The 25,335-nt window shown below is 45.3% G+C and overlaps 1 protein-coding gene across 1 annotated transcript in view; it reads right to left on the bottom strand.

Annotated features, from left to right (window-relative positions):
• Window positions 1-9,136: 9,136 nt before the first annotated feature.
• The window catches only part of Trpv1 (transient receptor potential cation channel subfamily V member 1), a 34,888-nt gene continuing 18,689 nt past the window's right edge, over window positions 9,137-25,335 (bottom strand). The window contains exons 10-16 of the mRNA XM_048366987.1: window positions 23,925-23,995; window positions 18,604-18,769; window positions 18,213-18,279; window positions 16,409-16,734; window positions 15,480-15,607; window positions 13,877-13,992; window positions 9,137-9,321 (exon numbers count right to left, since the gene is read on the bottom strand). Of these exons, the coding sequence (XP_048222944.1) occupies window positions 9,149-9,321; window positions 13,877-13,992; window positions 15,480-15,607; window positions 16,409-16,734; window positions 18,213-18,279; window positions 18,604-18,769; window positions 23,925-23,995 (1,047 nt within the window). The 3' untranslated portion in view covers window positions 9,137-9,148. The remainder of the gene's footprint in view (window positions 9,322-13,876; window positions 13,993-15,479; window positions 15,608-16,408; window positions 16,735-18,212; window positions 18,280-18,603; window positions 18,770-23,924; window positions 23,996-25,335) is intronic.

Raw genomic sequence — 25,335 nt, 5'->3', positions numbered from 1 at the left:
GGCTAGAACACAATCACTGGGATCAGAAGAAGCTTCCAGGAGCTTCAGACCCCCCCCCTTTTTTTTTTCTTTTGTCATTCCTTGGAGCTTGAACTCAAGTTCTGGGCATCGTTCCTGAGCATTTTTGCTCAAGGCTAGCAATCTGCCACTTTGAGCCACAGCACCACTTCCAGTTTTTGAGTGGTTAATTGGAGATAAGAGTCTCACGGGCTTTTCTGCTTGGGCTGGCTTCGAATCTTGATCCTCAGATCTCAGCCTCCTGAGTAGCTAGTATTACAGGCCTGAGCCACTGGCACCTGGCTAGCTTCAGACCCTTTGGGGTACCATCCTGCCCTGGTTCACACCCCCTGAGACAGAGAGCACACCCACAATCTTCCTCCTGTTAGGCCCCAATTCTTTCCCTAGCTTCCCTATTCCATTTCTGGTCCTAGAAGAGCCATAAAAGTAGAGACAACAATGTCCCTAGCTCCTCCCTTTATCACCATCTCAGCCTCACCAGTCTCCAAATGAACTTCTGAGATTTACCTCTGCTTTCTAAATTTCCTCCTAATTTTTTGTGCTCAAATATATTCTCCAAGAGATCTGGCCTTGACAAGGCAGGAACATCATCTTCTTCTCTCTAGACACCATGCTCCTAGTAACACACCCTCTAGAACCTTGGTGTTTGGGATTTCCCAGCAACCAAATGATCTCTGCAGTGAAGACACAAATTGTCCCCAGCCTCCCCACAAAGCTGAATATAACCAGCACGTGGCTGTCCAGCTGCTGGACCTCATCTTTCCTGGAAGGAGCAGTTGAGTGCCTACCCCGCAGGCAAGGGAGGCAGGCACTTAGTCCACAGCTGCTTTACTATCCTCAGTATGGGCTGGAAGCCATGCTGCATCCCAACGAGTGTGGAAGCACTGGCTCGGAAAAGGGACTGTGATGGCTTCCAAGGAGAATAGGACTGGGAAGGACTCCTAATGGTTACTGTATGGAGGAGGGGCAGTCCCAGCTGAGAACACAGGTCGGGCTGACAAGGATCAGACAGGTCAGTGAGATGCAGGGCTGGAAAACCTAGGGAGTGTCTGGGGAGCCCTGGCAGGGAGAGGCTTGCGTGGGGGAGAGGGGGGAAGGTGAGCCAGGAAGTGAAGGGCTTCAAACACCACATGGGTATCATGGCTGGTCCCAGACCAGCACAAGCAGTAAAGGGCCCAGGGGTGTGAGGGGCAACCCCTCAGGAAAAGCAGGAACCCAGGGGAGGCTGTTGTGGAGGCCATGGGGACACGGAAGAGCCAGATGGCCCTGCAGGATAAGACAGTGGTACACATAAGAGATGACTCTGCAGTTTGGGGCCCATCTTGACTCAAGTCATCTCAGGAAAATCACTCAGATTCAGGACCCTGCTATAACCATTGGGCAGCCTTTATTTCTTGCCCCAGCTCAAACAGATCTGTAGACAGAAGAGGCTAGGAAAGAAGGAAGGAAATGGAAGCCTTCCCCAGGTCTCTGGTTTCTCTGCAACCCATGATACAGGTCCTGCTATCCTTTCTGTCCAGCCCTGGGCCCCGTGTAGGCTACCCTGGGGCAGGAGAAGGTCAAGACAAGCTGGACTGGGGCTGAGTAGCTATAATTAACTCCCTGCGTCACCCTGTAAAGCCTGTGTTCTCATCTGATGGCCTCTCTTGACGTCCTGGCCCTGCCTCTCTCTGGGGCTCAGCTTCCTCACCCAGGAAGTGAATGGATATTGAGACTCTCAAGTCCTGGCACTGATTTAAATGACTTGTCCTGTGATATAGACCAGGCCTAGGGGCCATGGGGAGACCCCACTACTGCTGCCTCAATACCTCAATACCTCGGAGTGTCTGGCCATTCCTTCTCCTGCCCTAAGCCCCTTCGTCCTGTCCCACACTCTCTGGCATTCCTGCCCCAGGAAGCACCTCCCTCACCTGACTGCGTGGGCAGAACCCACAGCCTTCTCGTGGCACCATTTCTACTGTTCAGCCCCAACTCCTTCCCAAGCTTTCTGAGCCTATAGGGGAGAAAAGCAGGCTTGGCTCAGAGGAGGCAGGTCCCTGCCCAGAGCTCCCCAGGGGGAGGCCCTGTGCCTTGGGAACTCACCTGGCAATGTTCTCGGTGGTAGTGGCAGGCCTTGCTTTGACATCACCACATGTCTGGGGCCCAAAGACCCCCATCAGGAAGGTGACTGAGATGACAAGAGGCACTCATCCTAGACACTGGGGATGGCCGGTGGCTGGAACTCAGCATCAGAGGCAAAACTGGCTGGGCCACCTGAGCTAGGCACCAGGCAGGCCACACCCACCACCCACGTGCTCTGCCTGAGTCACCCCCACACCCACAGCCTTAGCTCTACCCCACAGGGTAAAAGGCTGGGGGAGGCCCTGCCTTGGCACAAGGCTAGAGGTCTTGTCCCAACTCTTCCCTCTCTTGTATTTTTACAGTCAACAAGTACTTGCCATCAAAAACCTCCATTTTCTCAACTGGAAGATGGGAATCATAGAATTCACTGCCCAACTGTATTAAATGCAAAGGTCATGAAGGTGAGAGAGCTTAATAAATGGCTAAGCGCTTTGCCCTGAGTCCTGGGAGGGAAAGCTACAACTCTAGTTGACCCCAGCATGGCCAGCCCCAAGACTTAGCATTCATCCTTCCAAGAAAGCCCAGGATTCATATCCTTCAGAGACAGGAAATCCTCAGCAGAAGGCTGGACTTCCCAACAGCCTGCACCATGGACCTTCATGTCAGACAGCCTCACCCCTTCCTGGGTGAGCAAATCATTTCTCCTGAGCCTTCATTTCTTCACCTGTGCAATGTGCATACTGTACCTTGCAAAAAGTAACCGTGGCTTAAATGACAAAGCAAAAGGAAAGGGCAAGATCAACTCAGAACAGCATGAACTCAAGACATAGTGATGGCTATTAGGTGTTGTGTTTTTTGAGGGCCCAGGGCACTGCTGGGAAAAAAAAGCCTGGGGTGTGGCAGGAGGCAGAGGCAACAAGCCTCCTAGGCCATGACAGACAGGGGGGCAGGACAGAGGAAGCTTTCAGAGGTGGCTGAAGTATAGGGCTGCTTTTGCAGATTAATCTAAGGGAGTCCTGAAATCTCACTGATGTTCCTGAAAAGCCACCATCAAAGCCCAACCTCAAGTGAAGCACTGCCAGGCTGTTGCTCCCTTGCTCAATCCTGACTCAGCTCTTGTTGCCCCTCCTGCCTAGCTCCTGATGGTGTCAGAACCTTGCAAATGAGGCTGTTCTGGTCTGAGTCTTTAAGCTTTTCCTCATGGTCCACCCAGTAGCTAGTTAAAAAGGTCTCTTATCTCCTACCCAGAGGCATAGTCTCTATCTATCCAGGACTAAGGGCCATCTCCTTCACCTGTAAGCACCGCAGGCCCAATCACCACAGAGGGAGAGAGGCACTACCTCATGGAAACTCCAAATACATGGAAATGGCAGCTCCATGTGCTGACCCACAGTTCCACTTAATCCAGCCATCGTGAGAACCCAGCTGGGACCCTGGAGGGGATCTGAGGGGGTCAGTGAGTGCTTCAGAGCCAAGGGAAGCTAAGGTGGGCAGGAACCCTAATCCATCAGTCCCATGACAATGGTCAATCAAGAGGGAGGCAGTCCTCTAATGGGGAAGTAAGAATGAGTTCAAGACAGAGGAAGCATTTGGGTTGAACTTGAACAAGAGAAAAGCCAATCAGCAGCGGCCTGGAGTCTAGAACCTGACTAGCAAAGGTGTGGTGACAAGCCTAAAGCAATGTGTGAATTCAGTAAGATGACTGGATCTGAGGCTGCAGCCAGGCTGCTAGGTCAATCTTCACCCCTTAGTCACCCGGGCTATGTTGGCATAACCTCACAAGGCACAGAGCCCATGGCTTGGCTGTGACGCTGTCGTCACTACTGACCCATCTGGACTGAACCCACACCTTAAACGAAAGGCAGTGCCTCTAGCTGTCTTCAGTACCACTAATGCTTGGCTTGGTGAGACTCCAGTCCTGAATCTGGGGTCCTTGGCCTGGTGAGGTTCCAGTCCTGAATCTGGGATCCATCTGGCACAGTCACAGAAGCGTGGATCCACAGCTCTCAACTCTTTCTACCAAGTCTGTAGGCTTTGCAGAACCTAGCATTACCTTCCTCATCTCAACTACCATATGGGTGTCTATTAGGGCTCATCTCCAGGGCCCCAATGCCTCAGAGTCAAGAGGAGTTAATGACTACCCTTCACTACCAGGATCTCTGTGCTCTGTGCTCTCCTTTCCTCAGTAACTCTGATTCTCTTCTAATAATAGCTGGAATACACAAAGGCCATAGACATGTGCCAGGATGTCAGGTCCCTAACCCCCCTTGTTCCCTGCCCCCAGCTCAGAGCACAAGCCCTAGTCAGCAGTATCTAAGTGCAGAAGCTCCCCTCCTGCCTGTCAAGTGCCTACAGAGGACCAACCCGGGCCTGAGACAGGCCCCACCCCACACATCCCAAGACCGGCAGATACCAGGCCCAAGCAATAAACCCAGAGTCCCCCTTGCCTCAAACAGGCAGAAAAGACTGTATCTTTGGGAATGGGGCAGGCAGCTGATCCTTTCCCACACTCCATGAGGGAGGATCACAATTACATTCCCCACCTCAGGCCTGGACCAGCTGACACAGATGTGGTTAGGAAAGGGGTTGTCTATTTGTCTATACCAGCAGGACACCGCTGGCCCTGGACTAGAAGAGTAGCTCCTAACTAGCCAAGCAACTGCCCCTGGGAATTGTGGGTGTGGCTTGGATACTTCCCAGCCAGGAAAGGAAAGACAGCAACGGACCTGAAAACTGCTAAGACAGTAGATGTTAATGTTATTACCACACACAAAAATGGTGAGCTGTGAGGTGATGTATGTGTTAGTTTAACTCAGCAATTCCATGATGCATATGTGTATCAAAATACCATGTGGTGCACAAGTATATACATTCTATCTAAACTTGTCAATGAAAAATAACAATTTTAAAGAATATAAACACATAAATCAACAATAAAGTCTTATAAGACAAAGATTTTGTTTTATGAGAGGATTAGTAAATTAAAGTCTACTATATATACACATATATATAATGGATATATCACAATAAATTCCTTTATGCAACTGACATATCTTCCTAAAATGTTTTAAAAGAGAAGGATACAGAAAAATGAAAGGGAATGTGACCTGAAAAGAATGTAACATATGAAATGTAAATTCATATGACACATTAGTCAAGTTCTAATGAAAGTATGAGAGACAGACAGACAGAAAGACTACTTCACTCATTCGAACTGATGGAATCTAAAATGCTGACATCAAATGCTGATGAGGATATGGAACAAGAATTCTCATTCATTGCTAGTGGGATGCAAAATGGCTCAGCCACTTTGTAAGAAAATTTGGTGGTTTCTTACAAAACTTAACATACTCTTACTTAGTATGACCCAGTAAGTGTGTTCCTTGGTACTTATTTAAAGATGCCAAAAACATGTCCACACAAAAAACCTGCACATGGCTGTTTATGGAAGTTTTGCTAGGAAGGATCTTAACTTGGAACTGCTAAGATGTCCTGCAGTAGTTGGGTAGATAAATTGTGATATGTCCGTATATTGGAAATTTATCCAATGCTGAAAAGAAATGGGTTCTTTAGACATGAGAGTTAGGGTCATGGCTCAAGTGGTAGCGTACCAGTTGAGCAAAAAGCTGAGCAAGAGTGAGAGGACTTGAGTTCAATCTTGTAACACACACACACACACACACACACACACACACACCATGAAAAGACATGAGATTTAAGTGAAATGATTCCATCTGAAAAGGCTACTGTATAACTCTAACTACCCAGCATTCTAGTGACAGTACAACTATACAGACAATGAAAACAAATGAGTAGTTTCCAGAGGCTGATGGAAGAGGAGGAGGGAAGGATGAGTTAGTAGAGCACAAAGGATCTTAAGGCAGTAAAACCATTTTAAATGATACTGTAGTGGTTGATAAACATACATCTGCCAAAATCCTTGGACTGTAGACCACCCAGAGGGATTCCAGTGGACCCAGGATGATAACAACATGTCCCTGGAGACTTGAGGGACAGGGGTTTGACTCCAATTAAGCAGTTAGAAATAGAAGATGACAGGGACAAAGATGTATGGTATGAAGCAAAGAAAGGCCATAAATCCCCAGGAAGTAGGTTCCAATCCCCAGGGTGTACTTAGAATGTGTGCAAAAGCGAAGGCAAGCCTTCCACCTTCACCCAGAACAGGAAGGGCCCAACCAGAAAGGAAACTGGAAAGGCCTGTGGCAGTGAGCAAACACCACTCAACAAATCAAACCAAATGTAATCTCCAGAGAGAGATAGGAGAGTGTGAGGACCAAAGATCTAGCAGAACAGACAAAGGAGCCTCAGATGTCCCTTATAGGGTGACTGGGAAATGCCCTCCCCACTCGGGGAGTCTGCTAATTTCTTTTTTTTTTTTCTTTTATGGTTTTCCTTTTACTTTCAAATAAACTTAATTCACCTTAAACAATTGCCTGCCTTTTTATTCTTGTTTTAGTTTTGGCCAGTCCTGAGGATTTGGAACTCAGGGCCTGTGCGCTATCCTTGGCTTCTTTTTGCTCAAGGCTAGCACTCTACCTCTTGAGCCACAGCACCACTTCTGGCTTTTTCTGTTTATGTGGTACTGAGGAATCAGACCCAGGGTTTCAGGCATGCTAGGGAAGCACTCTACCACTAAGCCACATTTTCAGTCCCCTTTTATTCTTTAAAGGACAGAGAAAAAGAACTCAAAGCCCCTAGGCATTATCAGATCCCTCAGTTGTTGCAAACATGCCACTATGAGGCAGAATATCAATGTAGTGGAAACAGGAAATGAATGAGGAATCAAACTTCTGCTTGATTTCATTGTAAACTTAAAACTGCCTTAAAAAATCATTTATTCTTTTTTTTCTTTTGTGCCAGTCCTGGAGCTTGAACTCAAGGCCTGGGCACTGTCCCTGAGCATTTTTGCTCAAGGCTGATGCTCTACCACATGAGCCAAAGCTCCATTTCTGGCTTTTTGGTGGTTAACTGGATATGAGAATCTCATGGATTATCCTGCCCAAACTGGCTTCAAACCAGCATCCTTAGACCTCAGCCTCCTAAGTAGATAGGATCACAGGTGTGAACCACTGGCCCCACCCCAACCCTCTCCCTTACTAATTCTAACAGATAAGAAAGGGAATCTCTGCCAATTTGTCCTTTCTTTAACAACTCCAGGTTTGAACAAAAAGTTTTGATTAAAGGAAAACACATGAAATTCTTTCCAGCTCTGAGTAGAATTGAAAGCTGGTCCAAGTGGCAGATATTGATATCCACTCAATATTTTCTTTTGATCGGTTGTGGGGTTTGAACTCAAGGCCTGGGCATTGTCCCTGAGCCTCTTTGTGCTCAAGGCTAGCTAGCACTCTACTAGTTGAGCCACAGAGCCACTAACACTCAACATTTTTAAAGAAAAGCCTACAGGTACAGCAGGGAGTGGCAGGCCTCAACAGGCAGTGAGAAGAATTCCCTTCCCTCTCCTGACTCAGGGATGGGCCAGATGCCCCAGGCAGCCTGACTCATCAGTGAAGACCAGCTTTGGAGACAAATAGCCTGGGACCAGCCCCAAACTGTGTTCTTTGCTGGCTGTATAACCTTGCCAACTGTTGGAGCCATAATTCTTCATCTGTAAATGGAGCTAATAATAGCTTCTTTGCAAGCTGTTATTTAAAGGACAATGCACATCAAGCACTTTCATAAACACTCTTATTCCTGTCCATGCTCACCTTCCCTGTAGCCTGGACATGCTTCACTTCAGTCAGCCCTCTGGTTCCTCCTCACATCCTATGTGCGGAACAGACATAAGAATGGAGAATATGGAGTTCCAGTATCTTCACCAGATTTGTCTTTTATTGTAGGGCCAAAACCCTGGCCTCTACTTGAAGAATTCATCCTTTTATAAACCAACATCCAACAATGTCACCACACAACAGTGCAGATACTAACATTGCGCATCCATGTCTAGGCCAAATCTCTCTCCTAGATTATTTAAGTTCTATTCCATAAAGGAAGAGTCATTGAACTTTTCTCTTTCTATAAAGGGCTAGACAATAGATAGTTTAGGCTTTGTGAGCTAAATGGTCTCTGTTACAACTACGCAACTCTGCATTGTATCATGAAAGCCTAACACTTGTGAGGCTAGGTTTCAGTGAGGGTTTATTCATAAAAAGAGGAGTAGATTGGATATGGGCCACGGTGAGGGAGGGCTATCGCCCATTGGTAACAACTAGGGTGACCTGCAGTTCCTAGTAATTGGCAGTACACAGTATGAGTACACACACACACACACACACACACACACACACACACACACACAAACACACAAACACTGCACAGATCCAACCAGCTATGCCAGCTCAATGACTGGCAGAAAGTTCACACCCACAATGTATATATGTGTATATATACATACTTTTATTTTTTTTTAAGGATGACAAACTGGATGAGGGTGAAAGAGTTTAATCCTGCAGGGAAACAGGGTTATTTCTAGTTACTACAAATAGAAGTTCAATGAAAAATTTTCACCATGTCCCTTAGATATAGTTCTGCACTTTAATCTAAATAGCAATAGAGCTAATATGTGGGGGGGCTTTTCTATTTCACACCAAAAGTCACTCGAGAAAACTTGGTTCTTCCAGAGCTTGGTGTGGGACCAGGCTTCCGCACCTTCTCTGGGAGCAAATGATAATCCATTCTAGTCAGGTAAGATATTGGGCACAATACCAAGACTCAAGGGGGTTTTGCCATCAAATGAATAAGATGTTTTGTTCTAAGAGGTGTTTATATAAGCTTCATATAGTTCTACTCCAGTAATATAAAAAACAAAGGAAAAGAAAATGTGTTGCAGTCAGTAAAAAGTTGAAAGGCAGGTGGTTTCCTGTTTGAAGATATTCACTTGGAGACAGGTGGCTGGGAACTTCCCACAGACTCAACCACAATGCGTGCAGCGTCAGGCACAGGCACAGGCCGGCATGGCAGGCTGCAGACAGGGCACTGGCATTCCCTCAGCAGCTCACATGGCAGTATGACACCCAAAGGCCCAGCCTTGGAGGCACCTGCATGGCATCCCTCACTTCTCCCCTGGAGCCACGGGATCCTTGGAGACCTCAGCGTCCTCTGGTTTCAGGGACTCTGTAAAATGCTTCAGGTGCACTTCTTCAGGCTGGGAAAGGTGTCTCTCCCGAGTATTTGCATCTCTCAAAAGAGGGACCAGGGCAAAGTTCTTCCAGTTTCTCCCTGAAACTGAAGGGCAAAACACCTGTCATTACTACTTGGGATTCAGCAAAACAAGGCTTACTTATTGACCTCACAAATCCCCAGGTAAATCAAGGCCCAAGCATGTAGGTGCAAGCTCCTTTCCTCACAGCTTCTTGAGGAGCCTCATGCACTTGGGTCCCACCTTCACTTCTCTCACCCACCCTGGCATGCCTATGACCTCGTGAAACACTATCACTTACTTTTCTCCTCACTGCCCAAATGAGAGTTTTCCTCAGCCTAACCCTGGGGTCTTTCCCATGAGTGGCTTCATACTAGGTGAGCTCCAGAGTAATGAGTGTCAGACAAAGAATCAAGTTTCAAGGTACAGTCTAACCAGGGCATAGTAGATTGAGAACAATGCCAAGGGAAGCATGATAACACTGATCTTCAAGTGTAGCTAAAAATCCCAGGGCCAAGTTGTCACCCACCCCTATAGCCAACTCAGAGCCACCATCTGGCCAACTCAGAGAATGACAGCCAAAGGGCAAAGATAGGGTGCTTTCCTTCCATTTGTTTTATTAGCCAGCCCCTGTGAATGGCCACATATGATACGATCTGTCTGGGTTTGATAGGATGCCTTGGGTTATGGTTCAGTTCCTCTTGCTGGCATCCAACACTGACCACATCTCAAAAGTATCAAAAATCCTATTACAATCCTGTTGTAACGAGTCCAGCAGACTCACACCAGTGAGCTGATGGTGCTCCATGGGTGCCGGCCAGTTCCCAGGCCATGCTGGTACCAGCACTAGTTGCTACAGAAGAACCCATTGCAGAACGCTGAGCACAGAAACAGAAACACCCATGAGAAGACAGACTCGGTGGTACTAGGATCCCACCAACTGGCTGACTGAGTGGTAGGGACACCCAGCACCAGAGCATGTTTGGCCCAGCCATAGTTCTCACGCCCCCAAAGGAAGCCTGAGCTTCCCAGCTCCATTCATTATAGTTCTGATGCTGGATTCCCTTCTCATATGCCCCTCACTCCTGCATTTACCATTTTTCTTCCCTGGCCTTTCCCTCCCACATTCTTTCATCTCTTTCTATCATTTACACTGATTGATGAGGAGAGGTCCTTGTTACCTGCATTTATCTAGCTATTCTTTGCTGGGGTTTCTACTATTACAAAGTGGAGTAGAAAAAATCTCCAAGGAATAGTCCTTAATAAATTCTCAATAAATTTTAAGTGTGAAATCAGGAACTCTCTTACCAGCCCCCACCTCTGCTCTATTAAACACAGATGTGTATCTCCCTGATACTGGGTCAATGTTTTATTAATACCACACTGAAGCTGGCACCAGTGGCTCACAACTACAATCCTAGCTGCTCAGGAGGCTGAGATCTGAAATCAGTCTGGGAAGACAAATCCTAGAGACTCTTATCTCTATTAACCAGCAAAAAGCCAAAGTTGAAGTGTGGCTTAAGTGGTAGAGCACAGCCTTGAAAGAAAAAGCTAAGAAAGAGCTCCTGAATTCAAACCCCAGTACCAGCGCGCACACACACACACACACACACACACACACACACACACACACACATACACGTGGGTAAGCACACATGTACAGTAGTTACATATATACATATATTATATATACACATATGTGTGTATATATGTGACAAAATTTATAAAACTGTCTCATATGCTGGGCAGCCCCAGTTATTCAAGAAGCTTAAGGAAGCTTAAGTTGGAGGAGCACTTGAAGCCAGGAGCTCAGGGCCAACATAATGAAGCTCTATTGCTAAAATAAAATAATGAAATGAAACAAAGTGAAATTAAATAATAAAATAAGTCTGGTTTATATGTACATTAAATCTTAATAAAAAGTTGATTTTTAAGTTTTTGAAATATATCAAATGAACCATTCTATGAAACAATATTGAATATGAAAGATGTAGTATCAGGAAAACTAATTTGAAAAAGCATGCCCTTCCCCCACCCTTCCAACAAAAATTCTAACCCCTGATTCATTATTCAGTCACTTTTAAGGACAGGTTCAAGATTGACATCATCAATCAAGTTGTAGAACATGTGCTTAACAAGCTCAAGGTCCTGAGTATAATTTCCAGAACAAATAAAAATAAAATAAAATAAAAAGTCAAGCAGAAATTTTAGAGCTAACATCGTCTGTAACCTTAGAAACAGTCTGAAGGTCTATAAGTAATCAAATACCAAATCAAGAAAACAACTTTTAAATGACAGGGAGAAAAACTATTTAAAAAAAAACTAAAAGATAGGAGGAAATTCTCATAGCATTCAATTTGGCAATGATTTCTTGGATGTGATATCAAAGAATATGGCAAAAAATGAAAATAATCCAATTTATAGATTTCATAAAATTTGAAGAATGTTCTCAACCAGGCACCAGTGGCTCACAGAACTGCTCAGAAGGCTGAGATCTAAGAATTATGCTTCAAAGCCAGCTGGAGCAGGAAGTCTATGACTCCTGGAAATGGAGCTGTGGCTCAAGTGGCAGACCACTAGCCTTGAAAATACAAGCTCAAGGGCAGTGCCAAGGCTCTGAGTTCAAGCCCCAGGACTGGCACAAAAAGAAAAGAAAAGAAAATGTGTAAGTCATATGTCTGATAAAGGATTAATATCCAGAATATATTTTAAAAACTAATACTTTAGTGCATAAAGAACTTAAAGAATAAATAAATATTTCCAAATGGAAAACAAGAAGATAAGATGTTAAATATTATTGGTCATAGGGAAATGCAAGTCAAAGCCACAATGAAATAACATCTCAAACAAGTTAGGAAAAAATGAGAATTGTTGATGAGAATGAGAAGAAATTAGGACACTGATGCATTGCTAGTGAAAATGTAAAGTAACGAAGCTACTTTGGAAAACAATTTGGCTATTCCTGAAAAAGTTAAACATAGAATTACCATATAATCCAGCAATTCCACACCTCAGTGTACACCCCAAATCACTAAGAGCAGAATCATATACACCAATGTTCATTATAATAATTCACAATAGCCAAAATAGAACCAACCCAAATATCAATCAAGAGCTAAATGGTTAACAAAATTGTTATAATGAACATAAGGTAAGGGCTGGGGATACGGCCTAGTGGCAAGAGTACTTGCCTCGTATACACGAGGCCCTGGGTTCGATTCCCCAGCACCACATATACAGAAAATGGCCAGAAGTGGCGCTGTGGCTCAAGTGGCAGAGTGCTAGCCTTGAGCAAGAAGAAGCCAGGGACAGTGCTCAGGCCCTGAGTCCAAGCCCCAGGACTGGCCCCCCCAAAAAAGAAATGAACATAAGGTAACATTATTCCACCAGACATAAAAGAAAAAATGCTATTGGATTCCTCTATATGAGTTATGAATGGGAAAATTCATATGAGAGAATAGAACAGAAGTTACGAGTGTCTGAGAGTAAGAGAGAAGGGGAACTTACTTAATTATTAGTGGGTATAAAGTTTCTGTTTGATATGACAAAACAATCTCCAGAATAGATAGATAGTGGCAATGACTGGACAATGTTAATATAATTAATCCATTAAAATTATACATATTATATCTGTGGATTACAATAATATTTTACAATACAATTTTAATTTTGTAGTAGGTATCAAGGACCTAGATAAGCAGTCTTGCTGGACAAGCAATCTACTACCAATTTATATCCCAGCCCATAATAATAAAAAAAAGAACAAGCAAACAAACAAAAAAAGCCAAGCTGAGTACTGGTGGCTCACATCAGTAATCCTACATGCTCAAGGTGCTGAGACCTGAGGATCAGGATTCCAAGCCAGCCTGGACAGGAAAGCCCATGAGCCACTCCTCTCCAATTATCCTCCAAAGGGCTGGATGTGGAGTCTTGGCTCAAGTGGTAGAATGCTAGCCTTGAGGAATAAAAGCTTAGGGACAGTGCCCATGCCCTGAGTTCAAGCCCTAGGACACACACACACACACACACACACACACACACACACACACACACCATTTTATAAAAGTACAGTTTATAATTATGCCTCCAAATGTATTCACTATGGCACTACACGTGCCATCCTCATTCAGACCTTCCATTTAATGCTTACTGTAAAAGGTTGACCATTAGCTGTTACACAACTTTCTGGTTGTAGTTTTCCCCAAAGTTTTCTGCTTCCGGTGTACCCTTTTCTCCCCTTCCATCCTTTCCACCTGCCCAACAAGCCATTTAAAAGAAGTGTTCACATGCAAGTCTATGTCTCCACAGCCTTACAAAGCTGATTGCACACGTTGGGTAGCCCTCAAAAGCAGGGATGTGGTCTAAGCTTCTCTCTCAGAAGCCTTGAGATGATGCCAGGGCCAGGGGTGCAGGCACAGCTGGCTAATAGAAAACCAGGAGCCCTCAGCGTGTGGTATCTTGTGGACATTCTAGAGTACCATCGCTAGGAGTGTGCGGCTGGTGGGCATCTGAAGCTGCCTCAGAGCCCAGGTCCTAAGAGAGAGGAAATAAAGCCTTCTCAGATAATGGGACCCACCTGCCCAACGCCATGCTACCGGCCAAGGAGGCCTCTCCATGCCCAGCACAGCCCTCACACCTCACCTCTGCCTGACCTCAAGGAGAAGCTCAGGGTGCGTTTGACGCCCTCACAGTTGCCCGGATCCTCGTTGATGATGCCCACGTTGGTGTTCCAGGTGGTCCAGTTCACCTCATCCACCCTGCAAGTGGCAGGTGGGGGACGGGGTCAGGGAGCTGGCAGCAAGGCTGGCTTAGCTTCCCAGGCCCACACCCCAAACATCAGGATGGAAACAGCTACAGTGAGGGTGGCGAGAGCCTGCTCTGGAGACAGTTCTCTCCCCAGCTTCACCATGAGACACTTTAGTGGATTCCTGCTTCTGACCCCACTCACTAGATATCCCTTCAGACACTTAAAATTTTCCATCACTGAACATCTGACCATGAGCTAAGATCTAATGTGGGTTTTTTTGTTTTGTTTTGGCCAGTCCTGGGCCTTGGACTCAGGGCCTGAGCACCTTCCCTGTCTTCTTCCCGCTCAAGGCTAACACTCTGCCACCTGAGCCACAGCGCCCCTTCTGGCCATTTTCCATATATGTGGTGCTGGGGAATCTAACCGATAGCTTCATGTGTAGGAGGCAAGCACTCTTGCCACTAGGCCATATTCCCAGCCCCCTAATGTGGGTTTTCTTTGTCCAAAGCTAAGCCCCCAGGGGGCTCTCAAGCCTAGAGATGCCTGAAGTGTCTCATATTTTTACTGGACACCAGTAGCTCATTTCTGTAATCCTACCTACTCAGGAGGCTGAGATCTGAAGATCATGATTCAACTAGCCCAGGCAGGAAAGCCCATGAGACCCTGTTCTCCAATTAGCTACAAAATAAAAAAATAAAGCTAGAAGTGGAGTTATGGCTCAAGTGGTAAAATATAGGCCTAGAGTGAAAAAACTCAGGTCCTAAGTTCAAGCCCCATTATCAGCACAATAAATGAAATAATAGAATAGAATGCTAAGAAATTGATTTTTTAAAATTAAAATAGCTGTTATTGGTGGCTCTCGCCTATAATCCTGACTACCCAGGAAGCTTAGATTTGAGGATTATAGTCTGAACCCAGCCTGGGCAGGAAAAACTGCAAGACTATTATCTCCAATTAACCACCAAAAATCTGGAAGCAGAGTTGCAGCTAGAGTGATGGAACACTATTCTTGAGTAAAAAAGCTCAGAGACAGCTCCCAGGCCCTGAGTTCCAGCCCCAGGACAGCACAAAAGGGAAAGGAAGGAAAGTCAAAGGAAGGGGAGAGAAGAGGAGGGGAGGGGAGGGGAGGGAAGAGGAGGAGAGGGGAGGGGAGGGAAGGGAAGGGAAGGGGAAGGAAGGAAGGAAGGAAGGAAGGAAGGAAGGAAGGAAGGAAGGAAGGAACAAAGGAACGAAGGAACGAAGGAAGGAACAAAGGAACAAAGGAACGAAGGAAGGAACAAAGGAACGAAGGAACGAAGGAACAAAGGAGTGAGAGAGAGAGAGAGAGAGAGAGAGAGAGAGAGAGAGAGAGAGAAGGAAAAAGTCTCCTATTCTCCTGATGGGCCCTGAGAGGCCATGAGGCAGGCCTCTATACCCACAGCTGGCTCCAAGTATGTTCTTTCATGCCCATAACGGCACCCCCAGTTTCTCAAGCATTGATTCCTACCTTGGTCTTACCTGAAACACCATCTGTAGTCGTCCTTGCCATCTGGAGTAAACCCCACCTGCAGCAGCTTGCCAGAGCGGAAGGCCTTCCTCATGCACTTCAGAAAGCTCTTTTCTGTGTCCAGGATCGTGATAGCTCTCTGCAGGAAAACACAAAAGGCTGAGTAGCCAGAGGACAGAGGGATCAGCCTCACGGGGTATCTCCTAGCTTCTGATAGCTCAGACTTGTCCTTCCAGGATCCCCTCTCCTGGGCTTGTTTCCACAGGCTGGCAGGTTCATGCTCCAAGAAGGACCTCAACTCATCCAGCTCAGATCTGCCTGGTGCCTGCTAGTGCCTGCTGCGCCTGGCTGGGACAGTTCAATAAGTGGCCCTAGACCTCCCCTAAGGGGCTCATAGGTTACCATACAGGGGGGTACGTAAAAGGAAAGACTCTGAGTGAGTCTGAATCCTGGCTTTGCCTCTTGTCAACTGTGTTCCCTGAGACATATCACCATGTAGAGATGGGACCAAAACAAATTCCCCTTATCAAAGTGACGGAGAATTAAATGAGAGCAGCTTCACAACAGGAGGCAGATGAGGACTGTGTGGCCCAGAAAGGGAGCTCTCAGCGTCCTTTGCCCATGTGACTAGTGCCAATTGCTCCCCTGGACCAGGTTCATCTGTGATGGACACTCCTCATGCCTTTCACTCCAGAACTGCCCAGTCTTGGCTTGCACGTGACTTCTATGGATGCTAGCTGCATGAGCCTGACACTGAGATGAGATGATGCCCAGGAAGGATACCCACAGCAAAGGATGCCAGGGGGAGACAAGAATGCTCGGCTTTGGGCCTAGCTGGGCTTGGTTCTTCTTCCCAGTGCCACAGATGCTCATGGGCCCTGCTGTGTGAGGTGGCAGCATGGCTGGCCCTCCTGGCTATGCTCCCTACGAGTGGTCCCACCTGCAGCTTCCAGATGTTCTTGCTCTCCTGTGCGATCTTGTTGACCGTCTCGCCCATGAGGGCAATGAGCATGTTGAGCAGGAGGATGTAGGTGAGAATCACATATGCTAGTAACAGGATGATGAAAACAGCCTTGAAGTCATAGTTTTCCGTGAACTCCAGGTCACCCATGCCAATGGTGAACTTGAACAGCTCCAGACACGTGAAGTACAGGCTGTTGTAGTTGTCAGGTGGTTGTACCTTACAGCCTGGGCCCCGCCTGTTTTGCAACATGGATTCAGCCAGCACAGAGTCATTCTTCCCATCCTCAATCAGTGTCACCACCGCTACAGGCCAACAAAGGGAGAGGCACAGCTGGACAGGAGCCAACACCCCAAGGCCCCTAACACCACTCTCCTACCCAGGATGGGCTGACAACTGAAAACCTGCTCAGACATGTAGCACCTTTGCATGCAACTATGAGAAAATTTCCATAATATACCACTTCATCAAAATAAAAACTTTATGTTCATGTGCTGAAATATGTTAAGATAAATCTATAATTACAGTATAGTGTGAATATAGTCACCTTTGTGCAGTGTACAATCTGCTTCATTTTATGTGTCAGCCCTAGCTTCATCCTACTTTGTCAGCTACCCTCTGTGTGCCTGTGTTGCTTGAGGGTTCTGCCTCTTCTAGAACTCTAGGTGTCAAGAAGAATAGACTCTTCCCACATGCAACCCTGTTCTTTAGCAGTTGTACAACATGGTTACTGCATATCAGCATTCACGAACCCCATTGGCCTAATCCCTTCTTTTGGCTACTGATATGCCAGGATTTCAGGTAGAGAGGTGCCAGAGCTGTATGTACCAGGGCCCTCCTGATTGCACTTTCCCACCCTCCCACAGGAACCATGTAACTGCAGAACTGAGATGAGGTTCAGAAGAGAGCCACATGCTCCAAATGTGATGTCGACATGTCAAAAAAAAAAAAAAAAAGCGATGGGAGTCTTCTTGAAGGGCTCTCAAGGACCAAATCTCAGACAATCTGAGCATCAAAATAAATGCTGATGAAAAGGATTCACTCACTGGGCGCCAGTGGCTCACACTTGTAGTCCTGGCTACTCAGGAAGGAAGGAGGGAAGAGGGGAGGAAGGAAGGAAGGAAGGAAGGAAGGAAGGAAGGAAGGAAGGAAGGAAGGAAGGAAGGAAGGAAGGAAGGAAGGAAGGAAAGAAGGAAGGAAAGAAGGAAGGAAGGAAGGAAGGAAGGAAGGAAGGAAGGAAGGAAGGAAGGAAGGAAGGAAGGAAGGAAGGAAAGTCCTGTGGGCCCCCAAAAACAGTTTTCACTCTGTGTGTGTGTGTGTGTGTGTGTGTGTGTGTGTGTGCGTGTGTGTGTGTGTGTGTAGATATGAAGAGGGAGAGACTGGGTGATTTTTAAATCTAAGGAATCTAAGAAAGAAGTATAGTAAAGTTATTCTTTTTAAAACTCTCCTTTAAGTCTTGTGTTAAATAAAGCTAGGGAAAATGGAGCTAAAAAACAGCTATGCTACAGGTAACCAGTACTACTTATTTCAAAAATTACTGGCAGCATTTTACAAATCACATTTCCACATTCTCAAGCTGGTTTTAGTGTATCCTCTGTCCATTCACTCTGTCACCTGCAAGCATAAACCTGTCTGTCCTCCCACAATCACACACACACACACACACACACACACACACACACACACACACACACACCCTTCCCCCCCCCCCCCCCCATCCCAGGTAGAAGCCTCAGGAAGTCAGGAGCCCTACTCTCCCACTAGGCCTGACCAATCCACTTACCTGTGGAAAATCCAAACAAGAAGACAAGGTAGACAAACATGAAGCGACACAGGTCTCTCAGGATCATCTACAAGAAAGAGGAAGCTTATCAGAGACAAATCTGGACCCTAGGAAAAGCAAAGCAAGATGGCAGGCAAACAACCCATGAACATGCAGGAGACAGGGCTCCCACTCACACACCTCCCATGGGCTTTGCTCTGTTTGAGAGAGGGGCTCTTGGGATTCATGGGATCACAGTTCAAAGAAGCCCCCACAACTCAAGGCCAAATTGCTTAATTCTTGAGAAATGAGCTGAGAGCTAAACCAACACCTCCCAAGATGATCAAGACAAGCTGGGCAATATGAGGGGCCATGCCCCACACCCCTGGGGTAAAGAAACCCTAAAAGCCACCTTCTCAATCATGACAGCATAGATGCCCATCTGCTGGAAGCCTCGTGTGTAGTAGAGCATGTTGGTCCAGCCCAAGGCCAGGGAGAACACCATGGAGGCCACATACTCCTTGCGGTGGCAGAAGTACAGCACCACAGATGCCAGCATGAAGAGGGATTGCACAAAGCTGAGAGCAAAGAGACAGAAAGTTCAGTTCACGGGTGCTTAGGAGGCCTGGCCCTTGCAAACAAAAACCCAGAGCTATGCATATGGGCCTCTGGAGACTAAGGCCCATGTAGATGCTAGGAGTGAGCTATACTCTTCCTATAGCTGATGAAGTCTCAGCAGGACCAATATTACTCTACTAGTAGACAAAACTTGGTTAGGAGTACAATATTAAATCTTATTTTTTATAAAGCACAGATATAAAAACAGCACCGGTGTTCTTTGATTTATGATGGGTTATGTCTTGGAAAGCCCACTGTAGCTGAAAAAGCATCGGGTCCACTTAGCCTAACAAACATTGGAGCTTAACAACACAGAGCATGAGATTGCAGGTTGTCCTCGTGATCATGCAGCTGTCTGCACAGCCCCACATTGCAAAGAGAACAATGCAAGGCAGGCATTGGTGCTCATGCCTGTAATCCTAGCTACTCAGGAGGTTGAGATCTAAGGAGTCTGGGTTTTAGTCAACCCAGGCAGGAAAGCCCATTAGACTTTTATCTCCAATTAATCACACACACACACACACACACACACACACACACACACACACACACACACACACAGAGAGAGAGAGAGAGAGAGAGAGAGAGAGAGAGAGAGAGATGGAGCTGTGGCTCACATGGTAGAGCACAAGGTTTGAGCAGAAAGGTCCAAGGAGTGCTCCATGTCCTGTGTTCACATCTCAGGACCAGCATATACACAAAAAGAGGACCATGCATCGTCCAGTTATCCCCAGAGAATATGCAAATCCACCCAGTGCCTACCAATTACATGCCATCACAAAGTAAAACCTAAACCATCTTAAGTTGTAAACTCTCTGTACTTAAATAGATACTTGATATAATTGTGTCATTAACATTTCACGGAAAGTTTAAGTAAGAAAAATGGTTGAGTAAGAAAATGGTTAAGTAAGAAAAAATGGTTGAGAAATACTGCTTTAGCCCCAACAACCTTCCTGCTTGGTCCCCAGGACAAAGAGACTGCCAGGATAACAGATGACCTAGGAAGCCCAGGCCTGTAAGAGGAATAGCGATGTTCTCTCAAAAACCTGCAGACAAAAAAAAAAAAAAAAAAAAACCCTGCAGACAGACAGTGCTGGCCACATCCTCAGATTCAGGAACAAAGCCAAGAAAATGGCCTTCAACTCCTTAGCCCGATGAACACGGTGGAGAACATCTGGGGTGCCTATGACAGATCTGCCCAGTGATCCCTTCTTGTCTTGGTTCATCATGGCCTCCTCCAAAAGTCTTCCTGGCTACATTCATCCTGTGGCACACATTGGCAAGCTTACTCCTAATCTGTACAAGAGGGTCAGCAAAAGCTACCACTGTGCTGATGTGAGTCTGGAAAACTATAAAGATTGTATCAACAAACTGGCTCAACAACTGGAATCCTCAGCAGCTGCAAAGCCTGGGTTAGAAGGAGAATTAAGCCAGCTGAAATAGGCAAAAAGAGATCTCTGGTGACAAAGGGGGTCCTCACAATGGATTTGGGGAGTTGAAAATTAATAGGTAAATGAAAAGTGACTTAGCAGACCCAGAATGTCAAATCCAAAGACAGCATTGGGGAAAGCTGAGAAACAGCCCTGTCAATAATGGAACCTCAAAGGCTTTCCCTACCTAGAAGGAGAGGTAAAGAAGGGTCTAAAAAGACTGGAAGTTTCATCTCTGAAGAATTTTAATAAAGCAAAGGGCCTTTGACCCAGGCTCATCAGCACCATTAAAAACATTGAGAGGTGGCTCACGCCTGTAATCCTGAGATCTCAGGATCTAAGTTTGAAGCTAGCCAGGGCAGAAAAGGAAGTTGAAGGTGACATTATCCAAAAAGAAATGTACCTCCAAAACAAAACCTCAAAGAACCAACAGCTCCCTCATCAAGTGGGCTAAAGACTTAAAAAGAGACTTCTCTGATGAGGAAATGAGAATGGCCAAGAGACATATGAAAAAGTGCTCTACATCACTGGTCATAAAAGAAATGCAAATCAAAACAACATTGAGATTCCATCTTACCCCAGTAAGAATGTCATATATCAAGAAAACTAACAATAACAAATGTTGTAGGGGATGTGGCCAAAAGGAAACTCTACTTCATTGTTGGTGGGAATGTAAACTTGTTCAGCCACTCTGGAAAGCAGTATGGAGGTTCCTCAGAAGGCTAAACATAGAACTCCCCTATGACCCAGCAGCCCCACTCTTGGGCATCTACCCAAAAGACGGCAAACAAGACCACACTAAAGCCACCAGCACAACAATGTTCATGGCAGCACAATTTGTTATTGCTAAAATATGGAACCAACCCAGATGCCCCTCAGTAGATGAATGGATCAGGAAAATGTGGTACATATACACAATGGAATTTTATGCCTCTATCAGAAAGAATGACATTGCCCCATTTGTAAGGAAATTGAAGGACTTGGAAAAAATTATACTAAGTTAAGTGAGCCAAAGAAACATGGACACTATGGTTTCCCTCATAGGGGATAATTAGCACAGGTTTAGGCTAGTCACAGCAGAGGATCACAAGAGCCCAATAGCTATGCCCTTATGAACACATAAGATGATGCTAAGTGAAATGAACTCCATGTTATAGAAACAAGTGTTATATCACTGTTGTAATTACTTTCAACATGTCATGTGAAACTGTAACTTCTTTTGTTGATGATCCTCTTGTATCCCCTTCTTGTGGTTGTCCCCACGCTATCACTGTATCTCATCTCAGTACCCTGGATACTGTATATACTGGTATTAGAACTAGGTATTAGAAAAGGGAATATCAAAATCGAGAGACAAAGGATAAAAAGACAACTCCAAAAGCAATACTTGCAAAACCATTTGGTGTAAACCAACTGAACAACTCATGGGGGGAGAGGGAAAGGGAGGGGAGGGAGGAATGAGGGAGGAGGTAACAAATAGTACAAGAAATGTACTCACTGCCTTACATATGAAACTGTAACTCCTCTGTACATCACTTTGACAATAAATAAGAATAAATAAGTAATTATTTAAAAAAATTTCTAGTCCAAAATGCCAATGAGAGTCAGGATAAAGAAAAACCCTGCCTTAAGGACTGGAATTCAGAACAGTCAGAATTCCTAACACATCCTTTTGTAGAAAACAAGTTTACCAAGTAGAATGCACTGTTTGCTTCTACTTCTTTTAATCTTTATTCTCACAATGTGCAGCCAAAAATGTTCTTGCCCAAATTTAATCAAGTGAAGTCTTTTTTGTTCCATATCCCTTTAGTCTGCTGTGTCATTTATTTGAATCACAGTTGGATTCACTTGTCCTAATTTGTATTTTATCTCAGAGCTCTCTGACATCTTAGTTATTTGTTTTTAATTTGGAAACTGTAAATTTAGCCTGTGTTGTATAGTTCTGTGGGTTTTGAAAATACAGTGTCATGCCAAGTGTTGGTGGCTCATGCTTATAATCCTACCTCCAAACCCTGGTAACCACTGGTACATTGGCCTTCCTTTTAGATAGCCTTTTCTAGAATCACATATACACATAGTTGTATAATCTGTAGTCTCTTAGGCCTGGATTCTTTCACTTAGTAAAATACATTCTTGTCTTATCCATGCTTGTTGCATAAATCCTTCATTTCTGCCTTTTTTGTTGCCAGTAATATTGTTTTATTTTATTTTATTTTTTTGCCAGTAGTATTCTATTGTACATACCACAGTTTGCTTATTGAGTTACCTGTTGAAGGATGTCTGGGTTGCTTCTAGTTGAGTCAATTAGAAATAAAACTGCTAAGAACATTTAAACAAATAAACAGGATGTGTTGGTGCTCACACCTGTAATACTAACTACTCAAGAAGCTGAGATCTATAAGATCACAATTAAAAGCCAGCCCTCATAAGAAAGTCTGTGGGACACCATCTCCAAAATAACCAGCAAAGCAGGGCTGGTGGTGTGACTTGAGTGGTAAAAGACCAGCTGTGCTAACAAACCGAGAAAGCACAAATCCCAGAAAGTTCAAATCCCAGGCAGGGGGGACAAAAAAGACTAGAAATTCTTGAAGGTAAGAAATGATACTCCATCACATTCTTCAAGTGCCAACCCAGAGAATGCCAGAGGGATGGACAAACAGATGGAAAAAATCAACAGGAAAATGCCTGACTCAGACTTCAAATTGTGACACAGTCTGTCAATCGGAGTACCTGATACTCATCTGGCATGGAGTAGATAGCACCAAGCAGGCATTCACTCATGCAGCAAACACTTGAATGCCTTCCACCATTGCATCCACGTGTTTAGAAAGGCCCTACTGTAAGAGGTAAATCAAAAGAGGCTCTTCTGGGTTTTCTGGTTCACTAAAAGCTGTACACTCAGATTGCCTGCACTTCGCATCTGCACCTTTTTTTTTTTTTTTTTTTGGCCAGTCCTGGGCCTTGAACTCAGGGCCTGAGCACTGTCCCTGGCTTCTTCCCGCTCAAGGCTAGCACTCTGCCACTTGAGCCACAGCGCCGCTTCTGGCCGTTTTCTGTATATGTGGTGCTGGGGAATCGAACCTAGGGCCTCGTGTATCCGAGGCAGGCACTTTTGCCACTAGGCTATATCCCCAGCCCCTCATCTGCACCTTTTGATCTGAGCTATGTCCTGCTGCTCACTTTGCAATCACTTTGGGTTTCAGGGGAAAAAAAAAGAAAAACAAGGATAGGTATCTTGTAGTGGAAAGCAAATGGCCCCTCAAACAAGCAATGCCAACTTCTGTCATCTTAAAGGGAACAGCCCAAAGCTCAGGAGCCCATCCTCTGGGTACCTTGTTCCTGCTCACTCCAATGGTAAGGTGGTAACGATCTCCAGAGACCAAGACTGAAGTAATGATCAAACAGGCCAAACTTTGCCCAGTACCCACTTTCCCCCAATTCTCCCTATTAGCCAGAAGACAACTGAATATGTACTGAATTGCTGGCTTCTCCTGGCTGCCATGTAATTAATAAACCTCCTTCTAAGTTGGACCTAACATGGGACTCCTGGTCTTTGGGCCCAGGAGCTGGAAACTACATTTGATTCCTGTATGTAGGCCCAGATAAAGTGAAAGAATGAATGAAAACTAACTGCAGTCACCTCAGGACTAGACCAAAAGAGAATAAATGTCAGTGTGGCACTTACAAAAGCATCTCGCTGTAGCTGTCCACAAACAAGGTCTTGATAGATGGTCGTCTCTGCAGGAAATACTGAATCTGCAGGTAAGTAGACAGAGCAAGGCTTTAGGAAATGTTAGATGCACTTCAGTAGAGAGGGAGCGCAGTATGCTCTCTAAGTCTCAACATGATGGGACCCTGGAGTTCGTTCAAGTAGAGATTATGAAGGATGGAAGAGCATGGACCCAAGTAAGCAAGTGATTATGGTTAAATGACCCCATTTTTTTCAGATATAATGTGTAATTATAAGCATATCTAGAAGTAAATGCAGGAATAAAATTCACCAGAATATTATCAGTTGCTGCCTCTTAAATGTGGTATCGAACATTTTTTTTCTCCTTTCTAATGGGTGCTTTTTTTCTTTTCTTTCATTTTTTCTTTTTTCTTTTGTTGGTCATGGAGCCTGAACTCTGGGCCTGGGCACTGTCCCTGAGCTCTTCAGCTCAAGGCTAGTGCTCTACTAGTTGAGCCATAGCGCCACTTCTGGGTTTTGGGTTTTTGTTTTGTTTTGTTTTGTTTTTTGTGTGTGGTTCATTGGAGATAGGAGTCTCACTGACTTTCCTGGCCAGGCTAGCTTTGAACCATGATCCTCAGATCTCAGCCTCCTGAGTAGTTAGGATTACAGGCATGAGCCACTGGTGCCTGACAGATGCTTTTTTCTTAATTTTCTCTAAACATTGCAGTAAAAAAATTTAAAAGTGCAAGTCCCATTACTGGCAGAGAAAGAACATTAAGAGGAAAAGAAAGGAAAGGAAAGGAAAGGAAAGGAAAGGAAAGGAAAGGAAAGGAAAGGAAAAAGGGAGGGTGGGAGGGAGGAAGAGAGGGAGGGAGGGAGGGAGGGAGGGAGGGAGGGAGGGAGGGAGGGAGGGAGGGAGGAGAGGAAGGAAGGAAGGAAGGGAGGGAGGGAAGGAGGGAGGGAGGGAGGGAGGGAGGAAGGAAGGAAGGAAGGAAGGAAGGAAGGAAGGAAGGAAGGAAGGAAGGAAGGAAGGAAGGAAGGAAAAAAGGGAAAGAGGAAGGAAGGGAGGGAAGGAAGGAGGGAGGGAGGGAGGAATAATGATCTCACTGGACATGGCGGTTCCCATGTCCTAACACTCAGAAGGCAGATACAGAGGATCAAGGGTTTAAGGCCAGCTGAGATACATAATGAGACCCTATCTCAATAATTATTTTCTCAAATCGGTATGCGAATCTCTTTGCATGCATCTAAGTTCTTGCCCCTCTTTAACATTGAAACTAAAAATAACGAATCATGTATTCATTATAGCTTTAGATTTTGCTAGAAAGATGAAGTAAAATCCAAAAGGTAATCCCACATTCAAGAAAATATTTCACCTATTAAGAAGAATGGCCTTATATTCTGGTTTCTTTTCAGATCCTAT

The sequence above is a fragment of the Perognathus longimembris genome, chromosome 17 (assembly GCF_023159225.1).
Source record: "Perognathus longimembris pacificus isolate PPM17 chromosome 17, ASM2315922v1, whole genome shotgun sequence".
NCBI classification, from domain to species: Eukaryota; Metazoa; Chordata; class Mammalia; order Rodentia; family Heteromyidae; genus Perognathus; species Perognathus longimembris.
This window is presented reverse-complemented; position numbering and strand designations above follow the sequence as displayed.